The sequence below is a fragment of the Podarcis filfolensis genome (genome assembly GCF_964270895.1).
Source record: "Podarcis filfolensis genome assembly, chromosome: 1".
NCBI classification, from domain to species: domain Eukaryota; kingdom Metazoa; phylum Chordata; class Lepidosauria; order Squamata; family Lacertidae; genus Podarcis; species Podarcis filfolensis.
In genome coordinates, this window is record NC_139604.1 from 106,548,684 (window position 1) to 106,576,551 (window position 27,868).

The 27,868-nt window shown below is 44.7% G+C and overlaps 1 protein-coding gene across 3 annotated transcripts in view; it reads left to right on the top strand.

Moving 5' to 3' along the window:
- LRRC74A (leucine rich repeat containing 74A) overlaps positions 1–27,868 on the top strand; it is a 35,181-nt gene that overhangs the window by 3,075 nt on the left and 4,238 nt on the right. For all 3 annotated transcript variants that reach the window (XR_014548859.1, XM_083616690.1, XM_083616691.1), the window contains exons 3-13: positions 460–635; positions 3,579–3,686; positions 12,023–12,119; positions 13,256–13,305; positions 14,495–14,576; positions 17,307–17,392; positions 19,394–19,588; positions 20,583–20,678; positions 22,480–22,623; positions 25,085–25,192; positions 26,325–26,410. Coding sequence is in view for 2 of the 3 variants with exons in the window: in XM_083616690.1 (XP_083472816.1) it covers positions 460–635; positions 3,579–3,686; positions 12,023–12,119; positions 13,256–13,305; positions 14,495–14,576; positions 17,307–17,392; positions 19,394–19,588; positions 20,583–20,678; positions 22,480–22,623; positions 25,085–25,192; positions 26,325–26,410 (1,228 nt within the window). In the remaining variant the exon portion in view is untranslated. The remainder of the gene's footprint in view (positions 1–459; positions 636–3,578; positions 3,687–12,022; positions 12,120–13,255; positions 13,306–14,494; positions 14,577–17,306; positions 17,393–19,393; positions 19,589–20,582; positions 20,679–22,479; positions 22,624–25,084; positions 25,193–26,324; positions 26,411–27,868) is intronic.

Sequence of the window (27,868 nt, forward strand, 5' to 3'; positions counted from 1 at the left end):
GTTCTATTTGCACTTACTTGTATGTGACTAGTAGCCCAGCCAGTGAATGTACAGAGGCATCTGTATCAGGAAACCATCAAATAAAATGTGCGCCTACATCAACCTTGCAAATAGATTTTCTTTGTTGTATTGGTTTACCTGGTTGATATTGTCTTGAACATAAACAGGATTGATTTAACTATAGATGCAGTGCATGCTGTAGTGCAGGCTTGGCATAACTGGAAGGATAGAGATATTTGTGATCTTATGATTCTTTCCTGGAATCAGCATGAGTTTTGCACATTTGCAAGGTGTAAGGGAGAACTTCAGAGGTGTTCAGTTGCCTAATATTTTAGGGGCCATCAATTTAAACCTTTCCTTAGCAACTGTGCTACTGAAGTCTAGGTCAGGACACGTCTGTTTTCTTTGTAGTGATCACAGGGGAAATGGTATGCCAATCAGACTGGTTTGCTTTTCCAGATGTTGACCGATCATTTGCAACCATAAAGGGTGCAGAACTCTACATAGAGGCTTGCAAGCTGGTAGGAGTGGTTCCTGTCTCGTACTTCATTCGTAACATGGAAGAGCCCATCATGAACCTTAACCATCATGGGCTCGGACCCAAGGGGACGAAAGCCATTGCCATTGCTCTGGTTGTAAGTACTTCAAAATAATAGTCCACACTATTTCACATCAAGTTGATAGGCTTTTTCCCAGTTTGCGGTGAAAGAAGATTATTCTTAAATGTAGGAAGAAAGAGGACACTGTCTTATCACTAGATCTGGTTAACCATACTGCGTAGATGGCAACTTCCCTGTCCCCATATTTCCCCTTCACATTTGGAGCTTTAACCAGAATTGCAATTGTATTGATGTTCTTTACAGCATACTGGAGTAAAGTAATGTGCTATCTGCTGAATGCTGCAGAAATAATCACATGGTGCATTTCAACACATTTTAGGGCACTTGCAGACAACCTGTTTATTGAGCTTTTATTTTGATTTGTTTACTGGGAGGTTAGATGACATTGTGACATGGCAAGTGTTATCCCACACTTTCCAGCTCTTATCACAAGAAGTTCTATCTTTTGAGGAAGCATGTTTGTTGCACAATACCTCTCAATCAACTATAATCATGAAATCTAAATTTGCCAGAAGTGATTGAATCCCACTCAAAAATAGTGACAGTCTGGATGCACCCTTAGCGTTAAATGAAGCCACAATGTCTACTGAGTGGTATATTATAGAAATGTTAATGGTTCTAGAGCAGCATTGAGTAACCTCTGGCTCATGGGCCTAATTCAGCCTAGGAGGCAGTTTTGGCCAAACTATGCTCACCTTCCCTATACCAGACATTGTGGGACTAGATCCTCCCAGCACTTTTATTTTCTTAATAAAAAGTTTAAAACTAGTTGCCAAGAGAGGAGATTAGTTCAGGGCAATGTTAATACGAGAGGAGGTTAAACTCTTTGTTTATACTCTACAACTTGGTCCCACACTGTTTTCCCCAACAGAATCACACCTCCCAGCTCCCTAGCCCTGCTAGGGGAAAGGTTGGTACCTGTATTATTAATTTTGTAAACCTAAGAGGTTCTATTTACAACCAAGATGTAAACAAACAAACAAACAGCCTGTCTTCCTCCCATGGTAACTACTGCCTTCAGTGTGTGTGTGTGTGTGTGATTTTGATCAGAGAATTAGGTAAAGGTAAAGGGACCCCTGACCATTAGGTCCAGTCGCAGACGACTCTGGAGTTGTGGCGCTCATCTCACTTTACTGGCCGAGGGAGCCGGCGTACAGCTTCCCGGTCATGTTGTAGCACCCTGCTTGTGGTTAACGCTTAGCTGGAATGAAATATTCAACGCAGCAATAGAGAAATTAAAATAATAATTTATTTGTCAGACAAATAAATGAGAGACACAGTGGTATATGGTTACCAAAGCTCTGCCCACTCCAGCCCTGATGGTCAGCACTTATATTTCCTCAGCCCAGCCCCCTTGCTCCTCCTTTGGCTGCCTCTGTCCAATCAGCCTGGTTGAAATTCCTATTGGCTGTTTGCTAGAACCAATCATAAAAGATACACCCATTTCCTATTACCTTTTATGGGAGACAAAGAGCTATATTTCCTTCTATCTATAAATGGCAAACAAGTAGCCATATATCTTACATTTGCCTCAACAAGGCACCTTAATTACCAGATCACCTCTTGCCCTTCTTGCCCTTTTGCCCTCCAAAACAGATGGCTAATGGTTTTAAATTTTTCTCTTAAACAGAGGTCAGAGATCTTGGGTTCACATTCTCACACACCATCAATGAAAGTTCTCCTTCTTTGGAGGTCTTTAAGCAGAGGCTTGACAACCATATGTCAGGAGTGCTCTGATGGTGTTTCCTGCTTGGCAGGGGGTTGGACTCGATGGCCCTTGTGGTCTCTTCCAACTCTATGATTCTATGATTCTATGAAATAAGAATCTAACATAAGAATCTAACATTTCTTACTTTCTAAATCCTTTGCATAATTACATTTAAGCCAATATATTTCATACATAACATATATAGATTTTTAGAAGCAAAGGCCTTTGCAAAGTAAAACTTCTTCAGTTTACACCCCCCTTTCCTGGCCAGCTGCTTTTCCCATTAGCTCTTGCCCTTTAACCTGTGACTCAAGTCTCTAATGGGAGACACATGGTATTATATTTTGTTAAACAATGAATCCTACTATTTATCAACTCTTAATTAGTGCTTTTGCAGCTTGATTGTATTCTGTAGGGTCAGTAACCTAGTAACCTTTGCTCTCAGCCTGTAATTCCCTTTTTACAACTTTGAGAATTTTGGCTCCTGCTATAAATAAATCAGGGGGGCCTTTGTCCAGGAGGATAAACATCTGCCAAAAGCCAGCTGGTCTTCTGCCTGGCATAAAAACACACAAGCATCTGCAAATATATATATATATATTTAAGCTCATTTTAAAATACAAGTCTTGATCAGATGCCTCAATGTGGCCAGCATGACTAAGCCACTTCTGGCGAACCAGAGCAGCGCACAGAAACGCCATTTACCTTCACGCCAGAACGGTACCTATTTATCTAATTGCACTCTGACGTGTTTTCGAACTGCTAGGTTGGCAGGAGCAGGGACCGAGGAACGGGAGCTCACCCCGTCTTGGGGATTCGAACCGCCGACCTTCTGATCGGCAAGTTCTAGGCTCTGTGGTTTAGACCACAGGGCCCCCCTCCCCCCTCCACACACACACATAAACTATCCCAATATAATTCATCTGTCTCCTTACCTCTGTAGTTCTGTTTGTAAATTCTCCCTCTCCCAAAGCTGTTTTTCATCTAGGAGGAAAGATCCCATTGGTGTCCTAATCTGCTCCTCTGCCTAGCTGCTGTTTAAACTTTAAAAACAAAGCCCATCAGCTGCATTCATCCAATTAATGTTAGCTCCAATGTTAACTGTCCGGGCTTACAGTTCTTTGTGGTTTTGTGATGTCAAGCTGTGAAAACTAATATTTTGGGCAAACAGAGAACTTTTTAAAAGGTCTTTTCTGTCAGTCAGTTCTGCTGATTTCCTGTAGTTCTCTATCCCTCTTTGCATTCTTTAGTCCAACACAACCATCACCCACTTAGAGCTAGAAGATAACTGGATTCTGGGCGAAGGAGCCGCATACCTGGTGCAGATGCTGCGGGAGAACTGCTACATCCAGGAGATGGTACCCAATCTTTCCCTGTATGGAGGGTGAAGGGAGTTCACTTACTTGACGAGTTCGTTCTTTTTTTGGTATTGATTATTATTGCTATTATTGATGTGCAAAGTGTTTTACAACCTTTTCCTTGTTTATCTCTGAAAACTGTTCACCGGCCTTCTCCTTTCACAATAATCGCTTACATGTTTTCAATGCATGAAGTCCCATGTTCAGCCCACACCCCTTCAATTATGTGTTCAGAGCTTGTAGGGCAGCGGCTGAAGAAGGAGCAAAAAGGGTTTTCTTGTGTGTGTGTTTCTTGTGGCTGATTAGCTGCTCTCCCTGTGCAAAGGTCAGAGGGGGCAGGGCTTCTGTTGAAGTAGGTGATTAGCTGTGGGAGGAGCTTATCAGAGCTTGTAGGGCAGCGGCTGAAGAAGGAGCAAAAAGGGTTTTCTTGTGTGTGTGTTTCTTGTGGCTGATTAGCTGCTCTCCCTGTGCAAAGGTCAGAGGGGGCAGGGCTTCTGTTGAAGTAGGTGATTAGCTGTGGGAGGAGCTTATCAGAGCTTGTAGGGCAGCGGCTGAAGAAGGAGCAAAAAGGGTTTTCTTGTGTGTGTGTTTCTTGTGGCTGATTAGCTGCTCTCCCTGTGCAAAGGTCAGAGGGGGCAGGGCTTCTGTTGAAGTAGGTGATTAGCTGTGGGAGGAGCTTATCAGAGCTTGTAGGGCAGCGGCTGAAGAAGGAGCAAAAAGGGTTTTCTTGTGTGTGTGTTTCTTGTGGCTGATTAGCTGCTCTCCCTGTGCAAAGGTCAGAGGGGGCAGGGCTTCTGTTGAAGTAGGTGATTAGCTGTGGGAGGAGCTTATCAGAGCTTGTAGGGCAGCGGCTGAAGAAGGAGCAAAAAGGGTTTTCTTGTGTGTGTGTTTCTTGTGGCTGATTAGCTGCTCTCCCTGTGCAAAGGTCAGAGGGGGCAGGGCTTCTGTTGAAGTAGGTGATTAGCTGTGGGAGGAGCTTATCAGAGCTTGTAGGGCAGCGGCTGAAGAAGGAGCAAAAAGGGTTTTCTTGTGTGTGTGTTTCTTGTGGCTGATTAGCTGCTCTCCCTGTGCAAAGGTCAGAGGGGGCAGGGCTTCTGTTGAAGTAGGTGATTAGCTGTGGGAGGAGCTTATCAGAGCTTGTAGGGCAGCGGCTGAAGAAGGAGCAAAAAGGGTTTTCTTGTGTGTGTGTTTCTTGTGGCTGATTAGCTGCTCTCCCTGTGCAAAGGTCAGAGGGGGCAGGGCTTCTGTTGAAGTAGGTGATTAGCTGTGGGAGGAGCTTATCAGAGCTTGTAGGGCAGCGGCTGAAGAAGGAGCAAAAAGGGTTTTCTTGTGTGTGTGTTTCTTGTGGCTGATTAGCTGCTCTCCCTGTGCAAAGGTCAGAGGGGGCAGGGCTTCTGTTGAAGTAGGTGATTAGCTGTGGGAGGAGCTTATCAGAGCTTGTAGGGCAGCGGCTGAAGAAGGAGCAAAAAGGGTTTTCTTGTGTGTGTGTTTCTTGTGGCTGATTAGCTGCTCTCCCTGTGCAAAGGTCAGAGGGGGCAGGGCTTCTGTTGAAGTAGGTGATTAGCTGTGGGAGGAGCTTATCAGAGCTTGTAGGGCAGCGGCTGAAGAAGGAGCAAAAAGGGTTTTCTTGTGTGTGTGTTTCTTGTGGCTGATTAGCTGCTCTCCCTGTGCAAAGGTCAGAGGGGGCAGGGCTTCTGTTGAAGTAGGTGATTAGCTGTGGGAGGAGCTTATCAGAGCTTGTAGGGCAGCGGCTGAAGAAGGAGCAAAAAGGGTTTTCTTGTGTGTGTGTTTCTTGTGGCTGATTAGCTGCTCTCCCTGTGCAAAGGTCAGAGGGGGCAGGGCTTCTGTTGAAGTAGGTGATTAGCTGTGGGAGGAGCTTATCAGAGCTTGTAGGGCAGCGGCTGAAGAAGGAGCAAAAAGGGTTTTCTTGTGTGTGTGTTTCTTGTGGCTGATTAGCTGCTCTCCCTGTGCAAAGGTCAGAGGGGGCAGGGCTTCTGTTGAAGTAGGTGATTAGCTGTGGGAGGAGCTTATCAGAGCTTGTAGGGCAGCGGCTGAAGAAGGAGCAAAAAGGGTTTTCTTGTGTGTGTGTTTCTTGTGGCTGATTAGCTGCTCTCCCTGTGCAAAGGTCAGAGGGGGCAGGGCTTCTGTTGAAGTAGGTGATTAGCTGTGGGAGGAGCTTATCAGAGCTTGTAGGGCAGCGGCTGAAGAAGGAGCAAAAAGGGTTTTCTTGTGTGTGTGTTTCTTGTGGCTGATTAGCTGCTCTCCCTGTGCAAAGGTCAGAGGGGGCAGGGCTTCTGTTGAAGTAGGTGATTAGCTGTGGGAGGAGCTTATCAGAGCTTGTAGGGCAGCGGCTGAAGAAGGAGCAAAAAGGGTTTTCTTGTGTGTGTGTTTCTTGTGGCTGATTAGCTGCTCTCCCTGTGCAAAGGTCAGAGGGGGCAGGGCTTCTGTTGAAGTAGGTGATTAGCTGTGGGAGGAGCTTATCAGAGCTTGTAGGGCAGCGGCGCGCGCCTAGCGGCGCGCGCAGTTTGATCCATCTTTTAGATTTAGGGGAGCTTGTCTTAAACGTTTGTTGGGGGAGACCTAGGTTTTTTTTGGGGGGATTTATTTGTCCTGTCTTCACGCTTTTTATGATGGAGGACCGCTGTAGTCAGCCCCAACGACACGTTCTCAAGATGGAGGGTGAGGGAACAGCTGCAGTCGCCTGTGGTTCCTGCGCAATGTTTGCCATCTTGCCAAAGGTTGCAGGCAGCTTTACCTGCAGCAATTGCATGTTGATTGCCCTCTTAAAAGACAAAGTCCAGCAACTGGAGGAACGTGTAGCTACGCTCCAAAGAATTAGAGAGCTGGAGCTCTTCTTGGAAGCAACAGAGCACACCGTCTCCACCAAGGAGGAGACAGGGGACTCCCCTGAGAAGGAGGCTAGTTCACCAACACAGGAGCCAGATATATGGAGAAACGTGACTCAAAGAAGTAGGAGGCCCAGGGTTCGCTCTGATTGTTTAGAAATACACAATCGCTTTGAGGTCCTCTCCCCTAGCATGGAAGACGAAGAGCAGACTCCATTTGAGGATCTCTCCCTCATTACAGTCGATCAGGTATATGAAGACGAGCAGCAAAGTCAGCCCTCAGGGAATGTGCAGGCGACCTTGGAACGGACAGCTCACGGAAGAACCCCGACCAGACCTAAGAGGAGGCGTGTAGTGGTGATAGGGGATTCCCTACTGAGGGGAACAGAAGCAGTTATCTGTGGGCCTGACAAGATGTCTCGGGAAGTGTGCTGTCTCCCCGGGGCTAAGATCCAAGATGTAACTGAACGACTGCAAGGAATCATAAAACCCACTGACAAATACCCCTTCCTCTTGGTTCATGTGGGAACCAATGACACTGCAAGCAATAGCCTCCAGAAGATCAAAAGAGATTACGAGGCTCTGGGCAGGAAATTGAAGCAATTAAATGCACAAATTGTCATCTCATCTGTCCTCCCAGTTGAACGACGTGGCCCAGGGAGAGAGGGAAAAATAGTGGAAGTGAACAACTGGCTTCGCAAATGGTGTAAACAGGAACGGTTTGGATTCTTAGATCACGGAATGCAGTTTCTTGAAGATGGACTTCTGGCAAGCGATGGGCTGCACCTCACAACGGTTGGGAGGAATGTTTTTGCAAAAAATCTCAGAAACCTCATCAGGAGGGCTTTAAACTGACTAATGTGGGGGAGGGAGACAGTGGTCCTGAAGGTAGGAGTCTATCAATTGCTGAAGATGATCATCCAAATGTCATAGACCGAATGGAGCAAACAGCACGCAGACCTAGTGGTGGGAGGAAAAAATCCTTAAATAAGAGACACGGGGGAATGATTAATGGACTTCAATGTCTGTACACTAATGCGCAAAGCATGGGAAATAAACAAGATGAGCTTGAGCTCTTGGTGCAGCAAACTAAATATGACATAATAGGAATCACTGAAACCTGGTGGGATAAGTCCCACGATTGGAATGTAATAATGGAGGGATACAATCTATTTCAGAGAAACAGACCAGACAAGAAAGGAGGAGGAGTGGCGTTATATGTCAGGGATGTGTATACCTGTGAAGAGATCCAAGATTTAGAACCTCAAAGCCAAAGTGAGAGCATTTGGGTCAAAATTAAGGGAGAGAAGAATAACAGTGACCTCATTGTGGGAGTTTACTATAGATCCCCAAGCCAAACGGAGGACATAGATGATGCCTTCCTGGAACAGATGGCCAAGCATGCAAAAGGAAGGGAGATAGTAGTAATGGGGGACTTCAATTACCCGGATATTTGTTGGATGTCAAACTCAGCCAAGAGCATAAGGTCAAACAGATTCCTCACTGGCCTTGCAGACAACTTCATTGTCCAGAAAGTGGGAGAAGCAACAAGAGGAACAGCCATTTTAGATCTGGTCCTAACCAATGTTGATGACCTGGTTAGTGGGGTAGAAGTGGAAGGATCATTAGGCGCGAGTGATCATGCTCTTCTGAAGTTTGCTATACAGCGGAAAGGAGCAGCCAAGCATACTAGGACACAATTTCTCGACTTTAAGAAAGCCGACTTCATAAAACTTAGGGAAATGCTGGGTGAGATCCCATGGACAGTAATACTAAAAGGAAAGGGAGTTCATGATGGCTGGGAGTTTGTTAAGAGGGAGATAGTAAAAGCACAACTTCAGGCAATACCAATGAGACGGAAACATGGAAGGTACCTAAAGAAGCCAGGGTGGCTATCTAAAGAACTTTTAACTGAGTTAAGATTAAAAAAGGATGTGTACAAAAAATGGAAAAGGGGGGAAACCACCAAAGAGGAATTCAAACAAATAGCCAGCACGTGTAGACACAAAGTCAGAAAAGCTAAAGCACAGAATGAACTCAGGCTTGCTAGAGAGGTTAAAAGCAACAAAAAAGGCTTTTATGGGTATGTTCGTAGCAAAAGGAAGAACAAAGAAACAGTGGGGTCACTCAGAGGAGAAGATGGTGAAATGCAAACAGGGGACACAGAAAGGGCTGAACTCCTCAATGCCTTCTTTGCCTCAGTCTTCTCCGATAAAGAAAACAATGCCCGACCTGAAGAATTTGGAGCAAATGATTCAGCAGAGGAAACACAGCCCAGAATAACTAAGGAGATAGTACAAGAATACTTGGCTAGTCTAGATGTATTCAAGTCTCCAGGGCCAGATGAACTGCATCCAAGAGTATTAAAAGAACTGGCAGATGTGATTTCAGAACCACTGGCAGTCATCTTTGAGAATTCCTGGAGAACAGGCGAAGTCCCGGCAGACTGGAGGAGGGCAAATGTTGTCCCTATTTTCAAAAAGGGGAAAAGAGAGGACCCAAATAATTACCGCCCAGTCAGTCTGACATCAATACCAGGGAAGATTCTGGAGCAGATCATTAAGCAAACAGTCTGTGAGCACCTAGAAAGGAATGCTGTGATCACCAATAGTCAGCATGGATTTCTGAAAAATAAGTCATGTCAGACGAACCTGATCTCGTTTTTTGACAGAATTACAAGCCTGGTAGATGAAGGGAACGCAGTGGATGTAGCCTACCTTGATTTCAGCAAGGCATTTGACAAGGTGCCCCATGATATTCTTGTAAAGAAGCTGGTAAAATGCGGTCTTGACTATGCTACCACTCAGTGGATTTGTAACTGGCTGACTGACCGAACCCAAAGGGTGCTCATCAATGGTTCCTCTTCATCCTGGAGAAGAGTGACTAGTGGGGTGCCACAGGGTTCTGTCTTGGGCCCTGTCTTATTCAACATCTTTATCAACGACTTGGATGATGGACTCAAGGGCATCCTGATCAAATTTGCAGATGACACCAAACTGGGAGGGGTGGCTAACACCCCAGAGGACAGGATCACACTTCAAAACGACCTTGACAGATTAGAGAACTGGGCCAAAACAAACAAGATGAATTTTAACAGGGAGAAATGTAAAGTATTGCACTTGGGCAAAAAAAATGAGAGGCACAAATACAAGATGGGTGACACCTGGCTTGAGAGCAGTACATGTGAAAAGGATCTAGGAGTCTTGGTTGACCACAAACTTGACATGAGCCAACAGTGTGACGCGGCAGCTAAAAAAGCCAATGCAATTCTGGGCTGCATCAATAGGAGTATAGCATCTAGATCAAGGGAAGTAATAGTGCCACTGTATTCTGCTCTGGTCAGACCTCACCTGGAGTACTGTGTCCAGTTCTGGGCACCACAGTTCAAGAAGGACACTGACAAACTGGAACGTGTCCAGAGGAGGGCAACCAAAATGGTCAAAGGCCTGGAAACGATGCCTTATGAGGAACGGCTAAGGGAGCTGGGCATGTTTAGCCTGGAGAAGAGGAGGTTAAGGGGTGATATGATAGCCATGTTCAAATATATAAAAGGATGTCACATAGAGGAGGGAGAAAGGTTGTTTTCTGCTGCTCCAGAGAAGCGGACACGGAGCAATGGATCCAAACTACAAGAGAGAAGATTCCACCTAAACATTAGGAAGAACTTCCTGACAGTAAGAGCTGTTCGACAGTGGAATTTGCTGCCAAGGAGTGTGGTGGAGTCTCCTTCTTTGGAGGTCTTTAAGCAGAGGCTTGACAACCATATGTCAGGAGTGCTCTGATGGTGTTTCCTGCTTGGCAGGGGGTTGGACTCGATGGCCCTTGTGGTCTCTTCCAACTCTATGATTCTATGATTCTATGATTCTATGATTCTATGTGTTCTCAGATACAAGGGCTAGGAAGGACTTAGGTCTGGAACCCTAGAAAACCATCAGAATCATAGTAGTGGATTGATCAGCTTCAGGATTTTGGGAGTCCCTGAGCAAGAGATTGTTGATCTACCTCCTTATCTGATGGTGAGAGCCTGGAGACCATCTCAGGGCCCTCTGCAGAAATGCCATGTGCAGCAGAGCTAAGCCCCACATCAAATTATTTTCAAAGCTAAATTTAGCTTTCTATAATATATGTATCATTGCCCATATCAGTATTGCCTGTAAGTAGCATCTTCACACAGTCTTTTGAGATCCATGCATAAGTTCATCCTTTGAATTCTGCATTAGCCCCTAGAATAACATCATACTCTGGGCCCATATTCACACAAATCCGAAAAACAGGCAGCTTATCCATAGATGTGCACTGAAATTGTAAGGGGAGGAGAAAATTTCATATTTTTTTGCCGTCCTGTTTGTGAATACAACAAGTCAGAGCCCAAATACACATGCCTTTAAATAAATTAATGCAGTCAACATGCAGGTTGTTTCAAATGCAAATAGGATCTAGAAGGAGGGTATAGTATAGTAGGGAACTGCAGAGTGTGGAGAGTATAAACCTTTCCCTTCTGCCAAGGTCTCGCCAAAAGTGCTGCCCCCAACAAATACTCACTGCTGCTTGCACCAGGAGAGAAACTTGCATCATAAACAATGAAAACCCCCCTCCTTGTGCAAATAGCAGGTGCGGAGGAATTTTCACCTGGGCCAGTGCAGCAGGGTAAAGGTTAAGATCTCCCTCCACGCATCTTACTATTTCAATGCTGCTCTCTCCTGCTTTAGATGAAAAATATGCACATTAAATATGTATTTGAGGTACAATTACTGTTGACATACATATTTATACTTGCTCTCTGTATTTTATTTAATAATACATTTAAATGCATATTTTGAGATGTTCAAACTGCGGAGAAGTGTATCACAGCATTTGGAGAACAGAAACATCAGCTAAGTTTTGATCCTCATCAGAGGTGCCGAGTTCTGCACCACATGGGGGGGGGCCTTCATCGTGTGCATGTGACATCACACATGCGACACACATATGTGACGTAAAGCACATCGGAAGGAGGCCATGAGGTCTGGAGAGGACCACTGCCACTGCAGGGAGGCCCAATGAGGCCCTCAGTCACTGCAGGTAGGCTCGACAGGGGCCTCCACCACTGCGGGTAGACCCAACATGGTCTGGCCCCTCAAGGTTGGGGGGGGGCTCAGCTCTATCCCCACATATGGGGGCCGGCTAAGCTGTCCTCAGCCCCATAGAGTTGGTGTCTGTGATACTCACATGAATCTGAGCAGTGTGTACCAGTTCATTTTGTATCTTTGCAAAGGTCCGACTCCACTTTCCTCAACTTGGTGCCCTCCAGATGTTTTGAATGGCAATGCCAATCAGCCAGTGTGGCCAGTGGTAAGGGGTTATCAGAGATGTAGTGCAATGATATCTGGATAGTACCATGTTGGGGGTAGGCTGGTCACATTCCTCAAATGCCTCTTTATTCAGAACAGCTTCATCCTTTTAAGATGTTCGTCCTCTTTCCTCGCCTTATCCCCCCCCCATGCATTTCAGAATATTTCCAATAATCATCTCAACACAGAAGGAGCTGAAGCTATCTGCAGGATGTTCTACAATAATATTTCGAATATCCGGGCCGTTCAGCTTTCAGGTACGGTTTCTACCTCTATAGACACAAGTGGAATGATGCAGCAGCACTGATATTTCTGAATACTGTACACAGGAACACATGAAAGTAGCCTTCCTCAACCTGGAGTCCTTCAGATGTTTTGGACTGAAGCTCCTTTCATCCCTCCCTGACCATTGGCCACTGACCATGCTGGTTGGGGCTGATGAATGTTGAAGTCCAAAACCATTTGGAGGGCACCAAGCTGGGGAGGGATATTAGACAACAAGGCTGGGAAGACCTGTTCCTGAATTCTTGGCTACTTCCAGTCAGATCAGGCTATACTGGGGTAGAAGAAGAAGTGAACCTGCAGATTTTCATGTTTTTGTTATAAATGAGTGAGGGTCAAGTGGGACCTGCAACAAAATGTTGCAGTGTGGAGTGCTTCCTATTCATGATGCCAGCCAACCATACCGTTTTCTAAGGGCCTGTCCACATTTCAGCAGTATTTAGCTGTTAGTCCACTTTTACCCCATTTCAATTAGACTGTAGTCCCGAACTGTACATATTTGAATTTGTATATGAGGAGAAATTTTGGTCTTTGCCGTTAATACCAGTAGAAGTTCCCTTTTGTCTCCACCTTCTAATGTTCTGATTCTATTATGTGTGCATGAATGTGAACTCCATGCATTACATCTGAGTCATTCCAAAGTAGGAAGTCTGTAAGCCCTTTGGAAGAAGCCATGAATAGGGATGGAAAAAGGAGGGAAGGAAACGAGAGAAACAATCTTAAACCTCTGCTTTGTTCTGCATTGTTTTGACATGTGACATTTGTAATACACAATCCATGTCTGGGGAACACATCACACAAGTCAATCTCTACAAAGGAAAACTGTGCATGCAATGTACTGAGCAACAAGTTCACATAAAGCTATGGTCAGTGCTTTTTTCCTGGGGGTACACAGGGGTAAGCACACCCCTCAACATTATTTAGAAAAGAAAAGAAAAAGCAGTGCCTATGGTACATTTATCAGGAGGAGTCCATCTCCAAATGCGGCTGTTTCAGTCATGCACAAAATATATATGTACTTTGCATGTGTTGTCTATGTGATTTTCCTACATGGAAGTGAGGTCAATGTAGGTAATTGACTCGTGTGAAACAGCCCTCTTTTCCTCTTCAGGAAACAACTTTAGGGAAGAGACAGCACCATATTTTTCGGAATCATTAATGGTGAGTAACTTGTGAGCTGGGGAAACTCTGGAAGTCTCCGCAAAAGGCCGTAAATGAAAGGTTATGATGCACCCTTCAAAGTGAGGGATGGCAATGACCTGTGGCAGCGGGAAGAGAAGCTACTTCATGCCTTGTCTGCTCAAAATCGTTCTCGCCAAACTTTGTTTATTCATGCAGTGGTGGGTGGGGGGAATGATTTAGTCCCTACATCTTTCCCCCTGCAGATAGAAAAACTGCTGTCTGTAGAAAGTATGAACAGGCGAATGGCAGGAAGGGAAGAGCCTCTCACTCCGCCCACCTAGTGGTCACCTGATTTTCTTTCTTTTTAAAATTGTCATAAGGGAGCCTAATGGAACTGCTTCTCATGTTTAATTTAGCCCTGAGAGGAAATGTGGGTTGCCAGGAAGGTGCTGTGGTAACAGGTACCATTATATTCCATGCACTGGAGTACTGGGGAGGGAGTATCAGAGAATCAGAGAATAAGAGACCAGAAGAAAAGAGGAAGGGGAATATTTTCTTTCATGCTATATTGACAATGTTCTTCTCAAGTAAATGTACTCAGTACTGTGAGTAAAAAGGAAGAAATAGCAGCACACTGTGTTGAGCACGATTTGTTTCATCCTCCCTGCCCCCAATGCTCCACTACAGGGAATGAATTCCTTTGTGCCTGTTGACGGCCTCTTGGGTGAAATATTATTGCTGCTGAACTTTCTGGGTTTTTTGGGTTGGGTTTCTTTATGGGTCACTGTATTGAAATTTTGAAATGTTGAAATCTTAATCAGAAGCAGAACTTTTGGGGTAAGGTGTGCATTGAACCAGACACTGAGAGTATGCCAACTTATAAAAATACCTGCCGTGACGCTTCAGAATACCAGTTGCTTGAAACTGCAGGAGGAGATTGTTCTTGTGCTCAAATCCTTCTAGTGACTGTCCCACAAGCATCTGAGAACAGGATGCTGAACTATATGAGACAGTGGCATGATCCATCAGGCTCTTACTTATGTTCTTTTGTCATCACTGTCAGTATCTTGGTGGACTAGGTTGATGCACACCACAAATGGGTATTTATGTGCATGGCAAGCAATGATCATTAGATACTACAAATTAGGAAAACGGGATGTCAGAGTCCAGTGCTTGGTCTGAAGGCTGCAACTGAGCTTGTAGGTCTGTGCACCATTTCTCTCCACAGGTCAATTACAGAGTGATAGAGCTGGACCTCAGCCACAATGAGTTTGCTGACAAGGGAGGAGAGCAGCTGGGACAGATGCTGGGTAACCTTCATTATTTCTACATGGCTACCAGTGGGACCAAAGAGTTACGTGCTCCCTGCTTCCACAAGCAGGAAGAAGTTCCAAGGGGCAACACTACCTGTTTGGTTTCCTTTTGGAGGAGAGACAGACCCTCCAAGTGTCCCTATTTTCCAGGGACATCCCTGATTTACAGAAGCCATCCCGGTTTCTGATTTGATCCCGGAATGTCCTGCCTTTCCTTAGAATGTCCCTATTTTCATTGGAGAAATGTTGGAGGGTATGGAGAGATCGCTGGAGTCTTCTGCTGCTTTTGTAACTGTTGGCTTATTTGCAAATATATAAATATAGCACAGGTGGAAACTAGCGCATTAAGCATTCTTAGCAGGCAGCAGATCCACTAACCCATTCATCATTTATTCTGCAAGAAGCTTATTGTACAATGGCTCCTTCTGAAGCAGTGCATTGGTAAATTTATCATAACCATTTGTTTAAAATGGAAGAATTAAAGAAGACTTTGGGAAAGCTAATATAGCATTCATGTATTTTAATGTTGGTACTCTGCCTTCCAAATACAGTATGATTCCTGACAATTTATAATATCTCTTGACTGTGTAATCCTAGTTTCACCCTTGCAAAACTCGTTCCCAACACCCATAACAAATTACAGTTTCCAGGATTTCTAGGGGGAAGCCATGTGCTTTCAGTGCTTTAGATGTATGGCGGACTGCCAAAACAAAGAAAGCTAATCAGAAGGAGTTTCTTGTGTAAAGACTGCAAGCTCGCTTCAGTTCTTGTACTGAAAACAAATTTCTTGGCTCATAATGTGCTCAGAGGCATTCTGCATCATTTGTTAACTGGCTCAGGTTGATAAATCTTTGAGTTCTAATTTTAAAAAACTTGGAGTGTGTCTGACAAACCTGAAGTCTGCTAACTCCTGCTCTGGAGACAGAAATGCAAAATAAATAAGCAGCCTCATCATTTCGTGGATTTGAGACCATGTTGTGGCCAGGAAGCATTCCATAGGCGCCAAGTCTAGCACCCACAATGCGGGGCTCTGACGCAACTTCCGGTTACATGAGGCCTCGTGAGACCTCTGATGAGACTTCTGGTGGAAACCAAAAGTTGCATTCAGAGGTCTTGCAAGGTCTTGGATGTAATCTCTGAGGCCTCGGAAGACCCGCTGACCTGCCGACCCAACGTGACATCATGACATCAAGTTACATTACAGGTGCCATTGGGCACCCATAACCTGGGGCCCAAGTCAGTGCCTCTGAGGCATTCAGTTTACTTCTGGAATAGTGGGGTAGCTTTGCCCTTCCCTGTTGTGGAAGGAAAAGAAGGCTGGCCTTACCATGAAAAATTCAAGCAGTAGTTTCCAAGGGTGGTCCTGTCAACTTGCTTTAGTCTTCTTTCTATCAGATATACAGTGGTACCTTGGGTTACAGACGCTTCAGATTACAGACTCCGCTAACCCAGAAACATTACCTCGGGTTAAGAACTTTACTTCAGGATGAGAACAGAAATTGTGTGGCGGCAGCGGGAGGCCCCATTAGCTAAAGTGGTACCTCAGGTTAAGAACAGTTTCAGGTTAAGATCGGACCTCCAGAACGAATTAAGTTCTTAACCCGAGTTACCACTGTACAACAGCATTTTTATTTTTCACTTATTGGACAAATAAGCTTCTAATACTCTTCCTGGGAATAACACCCCAAACTTTTAGAGCATTTCCACTACACACAAGCAACACACATTTTTTGGTGTTAAAATGGATATCAGATATGTGATTTCTAACCAGATAAGCGTTTCCTTTAAATTAGTCTGGAGCTTACCCCCTTAGCAGAAATAGCATTTTCACAGAACCAATTCAGCATTGTTAATGTTATTAATCCAGCATGAAGGTCAGTGGATGTCTGCAAGAGGCAGATAAATCCATCATTATGATGAGAGCCAGAGGGGGGGGGGTGGATAGATAGCTTGATATGCTTATGCCTCTGTCAAAATCTGGCTTGGAAACAAAGGCTTGCTTCTAAAAAAGGATGCGCCATCCCAGCAGCTGCGATGTGCTGCCCTCCACATGTTGCTGAATTCCAACTCCCAGCAGCCCCAGCCACTATGGTGGGAGTTGTAATCCAGCAACATCTGAGGGACACCAAATTGGCGACTTCTATGAACCAAGAGGGAAAGCTTCTGGGAATGTATCGGAATCCAATTGTTTGCTCAGATCTCTTTCTGCCACAGCTCCGCAGAGGCACAAATGGGTCCCAGAATTAGAATCACCTTAGAAACTCTTGACTGATTATGTTTCAGTGTACCTGTGAGAATGTGTGTGTGTGTACAGTACACACACACACACACACACTCACTTCAGAAGGCAACTTGGTTGCCCCTTAGAAGTCTGGCCACATCCCTGGGAAAGAACCGTCACTGTTGACAACTGTATGTCATGACTGTATCATTGCTACTGAGGCATTTGCTTGGAGTGGGGAAGGCAGAAGTTTGAAGGGGCAGGAAGGCTTTCTTGTGAAAAGCAAAGAAAAAGCCTCAGCCACTTCATATTTAATGGCAAGAACCGACCTGCCCCCAAATATGAACCCCACCACCCCTGAAACGTACAAAAATCCCGGGCCTTCCTAATTATGTCAATGCGAGTCTGGGATCATCACAGACCCTCCTCCAAAGAGACATTTATTTTCACCCACCCCAATCTTTTGCATCCTCAGCAAGTTCTTTTCCTTTTTTCTTTCTCCTCAGCCAACAATGAATCGCTGGAGGTTCTGAACCTGAGTTGGAATCACCTGCGCATGAAGGGGGCTGTAGCCCTGAGTGCAGGCCTCAGGGTAAGACTCCGTTGGGCCTCGCCTTTGCGGATCCTGGGGAGAGGATCCCGGGAGCAAGGCAAGGCTGGAGACCAATTCAGGAATAATGCCTGAACAGGGCCGGCGTGTGGGGATGAAGAGGCAATGGTGGAAAGAGGCCTGTGGTGATTAAGAGCAGCAAACAGGGTGCCCTTGCTGCTCAAAGTACCTTTTACTGCCCCATCTCATAGATGGTTGGGGTGGCGGGGAGAGTGCTGTTGCCCTCAGGTCCCTCTTTCTGGTTTCCATGGGCATCTGCTTAACCGCTGTGAGAATAGGATGCTGGAGTAGATGCACTATTGGCTTCATCCAGCAGGCTTGTCTTATGCTCAGTGTGGCAGCAAAATGGGCATGTATTGGGAGTTGGCACATGTGCTTTTTTCCTGGGGTGACGCAGGGGTACGCATACCTCTAAACATTTTGTGAATCTAACGGGAGAAGAAACTCAAAATGTTAAAATTTTTAGTTTCTTCTCTAGCACGGTGAACTGTCAGTTCTATTGAATAGCACGTTGATTGGTCAGTTTCGTTGTTACCACCTCCTATGGCAGCTTCATTTCCTATCATGATGTTTCCTGAGTCTCAGACGGAAACAAGCGTTTAATGTGTGAAGCAGTGTGGAATGTGGATGTGTGTTGTTTTACTGATGAAAATTTGGCCTCATTGAGGGGCAGTATTTCAATACGAGTCAGAAAACAACTGTGAGCTGTCAGCTGTGTAATATGAGACAATGCATGTTCTTCGTACTTTTGTCCATTTACTGTATTTATTTTTCCCGGTTTGAACTATAAAATAGTGATTCACTTGAGTCAAAATGAGAGTACCCTTAAATATTTTTTTAGGGGATAAAAGCACCTGGTAAGGCAGTACCATACCCACACCATCCAACTTTTTCAGATAAAAAACCGGGATGAGCGACATTCAGGACGCGCTCCTGGGCAAGTCATGTGACCTGTGCCACTATCTCGCACCAAAAAAGCTTTTTTGGGGGGACAAGGTAGCGTGTGATATTGTGGCACCCAAAAGAGCCACTGTGGTCTCGCTTGAAAAAACAGGATCCCCCCCTTTCCCCCCCGGGACACTTCGTGGGTATGCCGTACCTACCTTGCTGCACACTCCAGGTGAGGCCCCTCCAAGTCAACCCACATTCCAGTATGGGCCAAAGTCCAAATTGGGCACTATTATTTATTATTTTCAAACACTTTTATACCCTGCCAGTTTATATTTTAGAAGATTTCAAAGCAATGTACAGCAGTGATTTTTTTAAAAAAGCATAATTAAAACCACAATCCACGAGCTTGGAATATAAACTAGCCCTGTGAGGAAAATTTTGGCTGGTGGGTTATAAGCTGGCACAATTGCCTGGCACCGCTAAAAGGATTAATAATAATAATAAAATCACTGGTGTTTGGGCAGGCACCAAGAGGAAATCAAGTTACTTTATTGTTTGATGGTGCTATTAAGGGTACAAGCTAGATACCATTATGTGAAAACTGGCACTGAAGGAGCGGACAGGATTTTGTGACTTGCAGCTGATCCTAAAGGAATTTTGAAAGAGCCATTCACATTGTAATAAACTGGACTTTAACCATCAGAGAGCTTTACAGTGCCATCCTCAGCATGTCTTCTTGGAAGTAAGCCCCTCAGTTGGTACCCATCTGTCTCGGGAGACAATGGAGGAGTGTGCCTTGGTGGGGGGAAAGGTTTGTAAAGTCAAACCTTTGGGAGTTACAGCGCCTGCTGTGGCTATAGGTAGTGATATGGGAGAGACATGGTTTGTTGCAGCTGGGCAGATGAAGGTGTCTGTTTGCACTCCCTTGGCGTTCCTTGTCTCTGTGATCCTCCTGAAGAGTTCTATTTTTATTATTTCTATTATGTCTCCAGAACTGGTTCCAGGGTGATTTACAGGGTTAAAAAGAACATATACATGAAACCACAAATAAATGTTAATTTATCCTCTCTCTTTCTCTTTCTCTTTCTGGAGGCCAATGGAGCATTGAAGGTACTGGACCTTTCATGGAACGGTTTTGGGAATGAGGGTGCTCTGGCCCTTGGGGAAGCCCTCAAGGTCAACAATGTGCTAAATGAGCTGGACATCAGTAGCAACCATATCAACAATGAAGGGACGTTAAAGTTGTGCAAGGGGTTAGAAGTTAATGGTACCCTTAGAATCCTGAAGGTAGGATTTTATTTTCTGAGCTGGTTTGGAGCTTGGCAGCATATGGTATATGAATGATGTTTTGTTTTTGTAAATTGTTTATTCAAAAATATTTCTAAACCACTTAATTTTTTTTAAAAAAGTCTAAGTGTTCAACAACCCTACAAGTGAACTTAAAGAAACTAGAACAATATCATAAAAGCAGAAGTCAAATGGTACAAAGTCCAGCCTATTGATCAGGGAAAGCCAGCAGAGAAAGATACGTCTTTACAAGATGTTGGGAGCAAATAATTGATGATACTTCAGGTATAGCTGAAGGAAGGGCATTCCAAACTGGAGGAAACGTGTTAAACCGAAAGGTTTTTTTGTTGTTTGTTAGCGGAAAGGCTATGTCTACATCTACAGTTCTCTAATCAGGCGGACATGAAATTAAAAATGAGAAACTCAGTGGAAAAAGTAAAGAAGAAATATCTCTGCCCCCCCTCATTATATAGTGATTAGGCTTTGCCCTGACTAAATTATTATTGTTCACTTTAAAGATCTGCTTATATTTACTGTTATGATGTAGTAGATATAATTGGGACAAGTTATTTATTTATGAATGCACTTTCATAAAAATATATAGCAAAGTGCAAACTATAAGAATAAAATCAATAAAAACATCAATAAAACATCAATAAATATACGGTAAATACAGTACATACTGATTTGTTACAATTTTCAGGCAGTCCAATGTGCCACTGCTGCTCCCACCTCCCAGTCAGCACACCATGGATGGCAATAAATAAGCAGTGCGTTCCACTGCCCTTAGTCCTGTCACTATAATTCCCATTTCTCAGATCAAGAACTGAGGTAAAGCGTTTATGTATTGCCACACAATATCCATGTCAAAACTGGAACCATCCCCGACCTTTCAACTCAGTTCTTTAACCTTAGGACTACTGATGGTGCATTCCTTTCAAGCAAGTGAAATCTTTCCTGTCTTCAGATCATCTCTGATTTCTTTTCCTTATAGATGTCCCACAATCCCATTACAGTAGAAGGCGCCATTGCTCTCGTCTCATGTGTCAGAAAGAACACAAGCACCAAAATGGAAGAAATCAATATTTCGGTAAGAGGATGCTAAGGGAGAGTTCAGTAGCCCTCATAATTCATAATGCTGAAATCCTGCCTAGGCACAAATGCAGACAATTCCAGCAAGAAAGAAAAGCGTGAGGCATCTGAAGAAACTGGTGTGGCTGCATAAGGAGCTTACAGATGAGCTGAGATTTAAGAAGGGCATCTATTAAAAAATGGAAGAAAGGGGAAATCATGAAGGAGGAGTATACACGAGTAGCCAACAGTTGCAGGGAAACGGTCAGGTGGGCCAAAGCTCAGAATGAACTCAGGCTTGCAAGAGAGGTTAAAAATATTTTTTAAAGGTTTCTTCAGCTATGTTTGAAGCAAGAGGAAGAGCAAGCAAGTAGTAGGTCCTCTGCATGGAGAAGACGGAGAAATGCTAGGAGGTGACAGAGATAAGGCGGAACTCCTCACTACCTACTTTGCCTCTATGTTCACCCAAGAGGAAAGTGCCCAATCTGGTGATAACAGAATAAACAATGCAAGGAGGCAGCAGCAGCCCAAGATAGGAAAAGAGGTAGTAAGGGAACACCTAGCTACTTTAAAAGAATTCAGATCTCCAGGGCCTGGTGAGCTGCACCCAAAAGTACCAAAGGAGCTTGTGGATGTAATCTCAGAGCCTCTGTGTATAATCTTTGAGAATTCTTGGAGAACAGGTGAGGTCACTGCAGACTGAGGGCAGGTAAATGTTGTCCCCATCTTCACAAAGGAGGGGAAAGAAGACCCAGGTGACTACCAACAAGTGAGTTTGACATCAATACCAGGAAAGGTCTTGGAACAGATAATTAAACAGTCAGTCTGTGAGCACTTAGAAAAGGATGCAGTGATTACTGACACCCAGCATGGCTTTCTCAAAAACAAGTCATGATAGACAAATCTCATTTCTTTTTTGATAGAGTTACCAACTTGATGGATCAAGGGAATGCTGTGGACATAGTGTATCTTGATTTCAGTAAGGCTTTTAACCAAGTCCCCCATGATATTCTTCTGGGAAAGTTGGTACAATGTTGGTTGGATGAGATAACTGTTAGATGGATTTGTAACTGGTTGGCTGACCAAACCCAAAGAGTGCTCACTAAGGTTCTTTGTCATCCTGGAAAAGTGACAAATGAGAAGCCACAGGGTGTTGTCCTGGGTTCAATCCATTTTCTATTTGTGCTGCATCTGTTTAGATTATAAACCTGAGGACAGGGGCTGTTTTTAGTGATTGGCAAATCACACTGGAGGCCTTTTTTGGATAAACAGCAGTGTGTGTGTATGTGTGTGTGTGTGTGTGTGTGTGTGTGTGTGTGTGTAAATAGCAAAATAAACAAAAAGTTAGAAGGAGGCAGAATCAATTATGCAAAATGAGAGCATTTGTTCTGTTCATATAATTCAATTTTTGGATTGCCTGGGCCCCAAATTTTGATTGCGATGGATTGCACAAGGTACACTCGGCAATCCCCTGGACATTGAAACCAGCCAGAGAGGCTCCAGGGTTGTCATCCCATTGTAACCGATTATAGTGGAACCTCAGTTGTCGAATGTAACGCATTCCCGAAGCCCATTTGGCTTCTGAAACATTCAAAAACTGAGGCTCAATGGGGCAGTCAGCAAGCCCCATTGAGAAAAAAGAAAAAAGAGAAGCCATTCAGCTTCCGAGGTACGTTTAAAAATGGAACCATTCACTTTCGGTTCGTTGGAGTTTGGGAGCCGAAACATTTGGCTTCTGAGACGTTTGGCTTCCAATGTTCCACTGTATATGGAAATGGGATCTAGCCTGTCTGCCCTAAATCCAATCTGCTCTGCTTTAGAATGTGCTGGTGAATGAAGGCTTCATCAGGTTGCTGGATGTGGTCTGTGACATACGGCCTGAACTAGATGTCGTCTATGGAGGGGTTGGAGGCCACGTTGCCCATAAGATTCCACCACGGCCAGATGCAATGAAGCTGATTCAGGTGAGGTCCTCTTCTCACATTTTTGTCATGTCCAAGAGAGAGAGAGAGTTTGCTTCTCTTTGGGTAGCAGTGGAGAACCCGTGGCATTCCAGCAATGATTAGGCTCCCATCAAATGGAGTTCAGTAACTGACAGGCCACAGGTTTCCCATTCCTTTCTTAGTGGCCTTGCTGCACAGTCAGGCTTTTCAAACAGTGCATCCACCACTGGTTATTTACAGACTGCACATCTTATCTCAAGGCTGCACTTGTACTACAGAAACACTGCATTACCGGAGAGAGCACACCCCTTAAAAGCCATGCTTTTGCTGCTCATCAAAATGAGGTTACTTAGGGTTCCCATACGTCTGGTAAATCCCGGACATGTTCTCTTTTGGGGGGCCAACATGCCCATCCATGGGGAATTTTTACATTTTAAAGGAAATGTACAGGGGTTTTCATTTGTTTTTGGCACGGGTGCAAGCCACAGCTGCTGTCACCCCGAGCTTGCTTCCCTCATCTCTCCTCTGGAGCAATGTTATGAAGTGTGTAGTTTGCATGCAAGCTTGCAGTTCTGACATGTAACCTGATTCTCAGTTCTAGGGAATTTTTGATGTTGGAACCTGGATGTACTCAAGAGTTGGGCACCCCAAAAATTAACAGACAACAGAGATACATCAAAAGGGATTCGGCTTATTGTCTCAAAAAAGAGAATTAGCACTAAAATATTGTTAAACGTCAGAAAACAGCACACTTACACTAGCCTTGGTTTAAAGGTAAAGGTAAAGGGACCCCTGACCATTAGGTCCAGTTGTGACCGACTCTGGGGTTGCAGCGCTCATCTCGCTTTATTGGCCAAGGGAGCCGGCGTACAGCTTCCGGGTCATGTGGCCAGTATGACTAAGCCACTTCTGGCGAACCAGAGCAGCGCACGGAAACGCCATTTACCTTCCCGCTGGAGCGGTACCTATTTATCTACTTGCACTTTGATGTGCTTTCGAACTGCTAGGTTGGCAGGAGCAGGGACCGAGGAACGGGAGCTCACCCTGTCGCAGGGATTCGAACCGCCAACCTTCTGATCGGCAAGTCCTAGGCTCTGTGGTTTAACCCACAGTGCCACCCGCATCCCTTAGCCTTGTTTTAGAAGAGTTTAAAACCAAAATTCCTTTTCGACATAACCCTTCACTGCCCAGAGTGGCTGCAGCAACCCAGTCAGATGGGTGGAGTGCAAATAATAAAAATACTATTATTAAAGGTACAAGAGACCTTTAATAATAATCTGGCCATGCTACACATAAACTAGCTTCCTAGTCGACTCCTGTTTTCAAAAGCATGCATTCTCTACAAGACTCAGTAGATGGTGCTATTGAATGGGAAAATAACATTACAGTACTTCTGGAGAGAAAGCAATTACTCTCCAACCTGACCTACCATAATCCGTAAGGGTGGCATACTCCAGGTGTTAGGGACTAGAACTCCCATCATCTCTGGTCATTGACCACACTGGCTGAGCCTGATGGGAGTCCATCAGCTTTGGGAGGGTACCACATTGGCTATCACTCCCCTACATTTTGAGGGCATAAACTGCTGTGCTGAGACAGAGGTTCACAGGAGCCAATATAAGACTCCCCTCCTAGCAACAAAAAGACCCAGGCCTGGAGTCAGCACAAAAGCTTCTTTCCACAATTCTGAAATATAAATAGCCTAAAATTTGACTAGATTACTCACAGCTTAGTTGCATTGTCTTCGATAGTGCTTGCTCCCAAGTAAATGTGTATTGGGCTGCAGGCTAAATTGCATGCGGCAGTGTATCAAGTTGCGAGAGACCTCTTCCAGTATCTTTTGATTTTGCAATTTATTACCAGGCCTTTTGAGTCGATAGCAAACATTTCAATAATAAATCCCATGGTGATAAAATAATCCAAGAGAATAAAACAGCACAAAAATAATCTTAACTTCTTCCTCAGCACTGACATATTTATAAAAATCAACACTGTTCTTAACTGCTTAAAAGAGAAAATAGAGCTGGCCTGATGAACATCTCTGGGGAGGGTATTCCATTAATTGAGTGCCACAACTAAGAATCATCTACTAATCTTAGGGCCCATCCGTACCATCCGAAATACTGTTTAATGCCTTGAATATTCTTGCAATGGGCGGGTTTAAGTAAATGGATATCAACCTGGAAAGAGAAGTAGAAGTATCCTGGCAAAAGAATGATATTTTCAGTTAATAAAGAGCACCAAATAACATACTTGTATTGTAAATGCTTAAAGATAAACAGGAAGGAAGCAAAAGAATAAGCAGAATCGCTTCAAGAGTGGTTCTATCTAGTGGTTTTGAGCAACAGAAAATGTAGCCTCTGCATCAGAAGTCCAAGATGTAGATATAATCTGAATATATAAGAAAAACAGTAAATGCTATCCAGGGGAGAGGGATCAGACTTGTGGTCTCACGTAGGTTTCTTCTATTTTCTATTCCTAGAACTATTTAGATGAACACAAGTTGAGGCTCTGGGACTTCTTTAGGAATATGGACAAATATGGCAACATGAAGATTCCCGTGGCGGAGTTTCGAAGAACCATGATGCTGGTATGTCCCAGAGGCCAACTATACTAGAATTTTAAAGAGATTTGATTGGTTCAAATTATCACGATTCTCTCAAAGACCCCTGGGTCTTGCAAGTTCACTGGGGTGTCGGCAATATTGGCTGGGAGGACTTCAGCCCTTTCCCAGAACTGAAGTTCCCGTGTTTTCCATGGTTGGAAAGTGAAACAGTCAAGCAAGTATGGAAGCAATTTAAACGTTTAGTGTAGACAGATGAAAACAAGACTCGTTTCTCACATTGGTACATCTCTAGCTACTCCTCCTACCTACCACAAACCTTATTGTTACAATATTTCATTTTCATCCCCGTAAGTATTGCTGGTACAGAGAAGCAGACGGGAAGAGAGACAACTGGCTCATCAAACAGTCAGGAAAAGCTGTGACATTTGTTGGCAGGGGTCATGGCTGTTAAGAGAACGAGACGAGTTGCAGAGATTGAGCCATCTGAGCACATAACTCAAACAAATCAGTGTGGATGCGCTGAAACATTATTGGCCAAAGTCTAGATGTGAGATTGGCAATGGGCAGGGGGTGGGTGCTGAAATTAAAATTCAGAATTGGTAATGGACATAAATATTGGAAGTGGTGAGCAAGGGTCATGAGAGTTGGGTTTTCCACCTTGTGTTTCAGGCCAGGAGTGCCAGCTTGGCTCCCGGGGCCGTGGGTGCCATGCAGTGTGCATGGCCATGGCACCGAAATTTGTGGGTTCCCAGCCCCTTCATGGGAAATTTTGTGGGTGCTTGGGCACCCGGGGCCCAGGGAGTTGGCAGCTATGTTTCCGGCAGTTTGAGGTGTATTATTATAAACAGGATGTGTTTAGAGAAGTTGAGTTAGAAGGAGTCAGCAGGCTCTGTCTGTTGCATGGTGCCTTTCTCAGCAGATAAGAAAGGGGAGAGAGGGAGGTGGGCACTATTACCTTACAGCCACCCAACAGAGGAAGGAATATATCAGGAGGGCGGAACTTCTGTCCCTCCAGATGTTACTCGACTCCAGCTCCGGCAAAGCCAGTGGCCAGGTGTGACGGCAGTTGTAGTCCATCCACATTATCACAGGTTCCCCATCTCTGGAATATGTAACTGTATTCCATTTCAATAATGTATTCTTCTTGTATCACAAGCAAAAAAAGATCCCCTTGGACCGGGTACAGGTCGTGGAGCTGGTGCGTAAGCTAGACCAAAGCAGGACGGGGTACGTGGACTACAGGTGAGTAAACGGTAGCCAGATTTGGCCTGTTACTCTATTCGCTTCTCAATTTCTGGTTTTCCGTCAAGAGATCAAATAGATCTCTCAACCAGGCCACAGGTCTGCATTTTCCTATGGCATGACTTCCAAAATTGTTCACCTTTTACAAATCTGCTTGGGAAAGGGTGCACACACTGACCTCCATGGCGTTCTTTTGAGTTAGGAGGAGTCAGCAGGCTCTGTCTGGACAACAAGGAGGGAGCCAGTCTACCTTCTCTAGGGAGGGAATTCCAAAGTCTGGGAGCAGCCACCAAGAAGGCCTAAAGGTGCTAAGGCTTGGACTTTGATGGTATCTAAGGGGTGGGACGCAGGTGGCTCTGTGGGTTAAACCACAGAGTCTAGGACTTGCCAATCAGAAGGTCAGCGGTTCGAATCCCCGCGATGGAGTGAGCGCCCATTGCTCGGTTTCTGCTCCTGCCAACCTAGCAGTTCAAAAGCACGTCAAAGTGCAAATAGATAAATAGGTACCGCTCCAGTGGGAAGGTAAACGGCATTTCTGTGTGCTGCTCTGGTCAGCCAGAAGCGGCATAATCATGCTGGCCACATGACCCGGAAGCTGCTGCGGATAAACGCCGGCTCCCTCGACCAATAAAGCGAGATGAGAGCCGCAACCCCAGAGTCGGTTACGACTGGACCTAATGGTCAGGGCTCTCTTTACCTTTACCTTTAAGGGGTGGGCAATCTTGTATGCTTCTTCCTTGTTCTTTCCTTTGTAAATTCAGTCTCTTTGTTGTTGTTGGTGGTGGTGGTGGTGGTGTTAAAATTATTACCTTCCCTTCAGTAACATGTCCCAGGATGGGTTACAACAATTTTAAATGTCAGAATTAAAAACAGTTAATATACTGCCTTTGGCCTCAACACTTCCTAAGAGCCTGAATGTAGATTCATTTCTAAAGTGATATATAGAACTGTTTTAGTGATAATGCTATATGCTAAGGTTTCCCAAACTTGGGCCTCTAGCTGTTTTTGGACTACAGTTCCCATCATTCCTGACCACTGGTCCTGCTAGCTAGGGATGATAGGAGTTGTAGTCCAAAAACAGCTGGAGAATCCTACTATCGGGTTTATTGTTTGGACAGCTCTCAACTTAATGGCCAGCGCATATTGCTTCCAGCCTCTGGCAGGCTGGTTATGTGCCTTCAGCATCATGTGCAGGACTGAGCCTTCGGCACACAGCCACACAGGGGGTAATTATGTGCCCAAAGCCGATTTCTACATGTGATGCGGTGGATATATGTGACTGTGGGTTCGAAAGCAGCACATGCAAAAATACTCTTGCTTTGGCTGTCCTGTGCCCAGTGCTAAGTTCTTTTCAAAGGTCTGTTGGGGGATGAGGGAGAAAAATTCAGGTATGCATCCCATATTGCGTGAGCAAAAGGTAGTTTGTACAAGGCTCTGTTCTCCAATTTTGGGCAATTT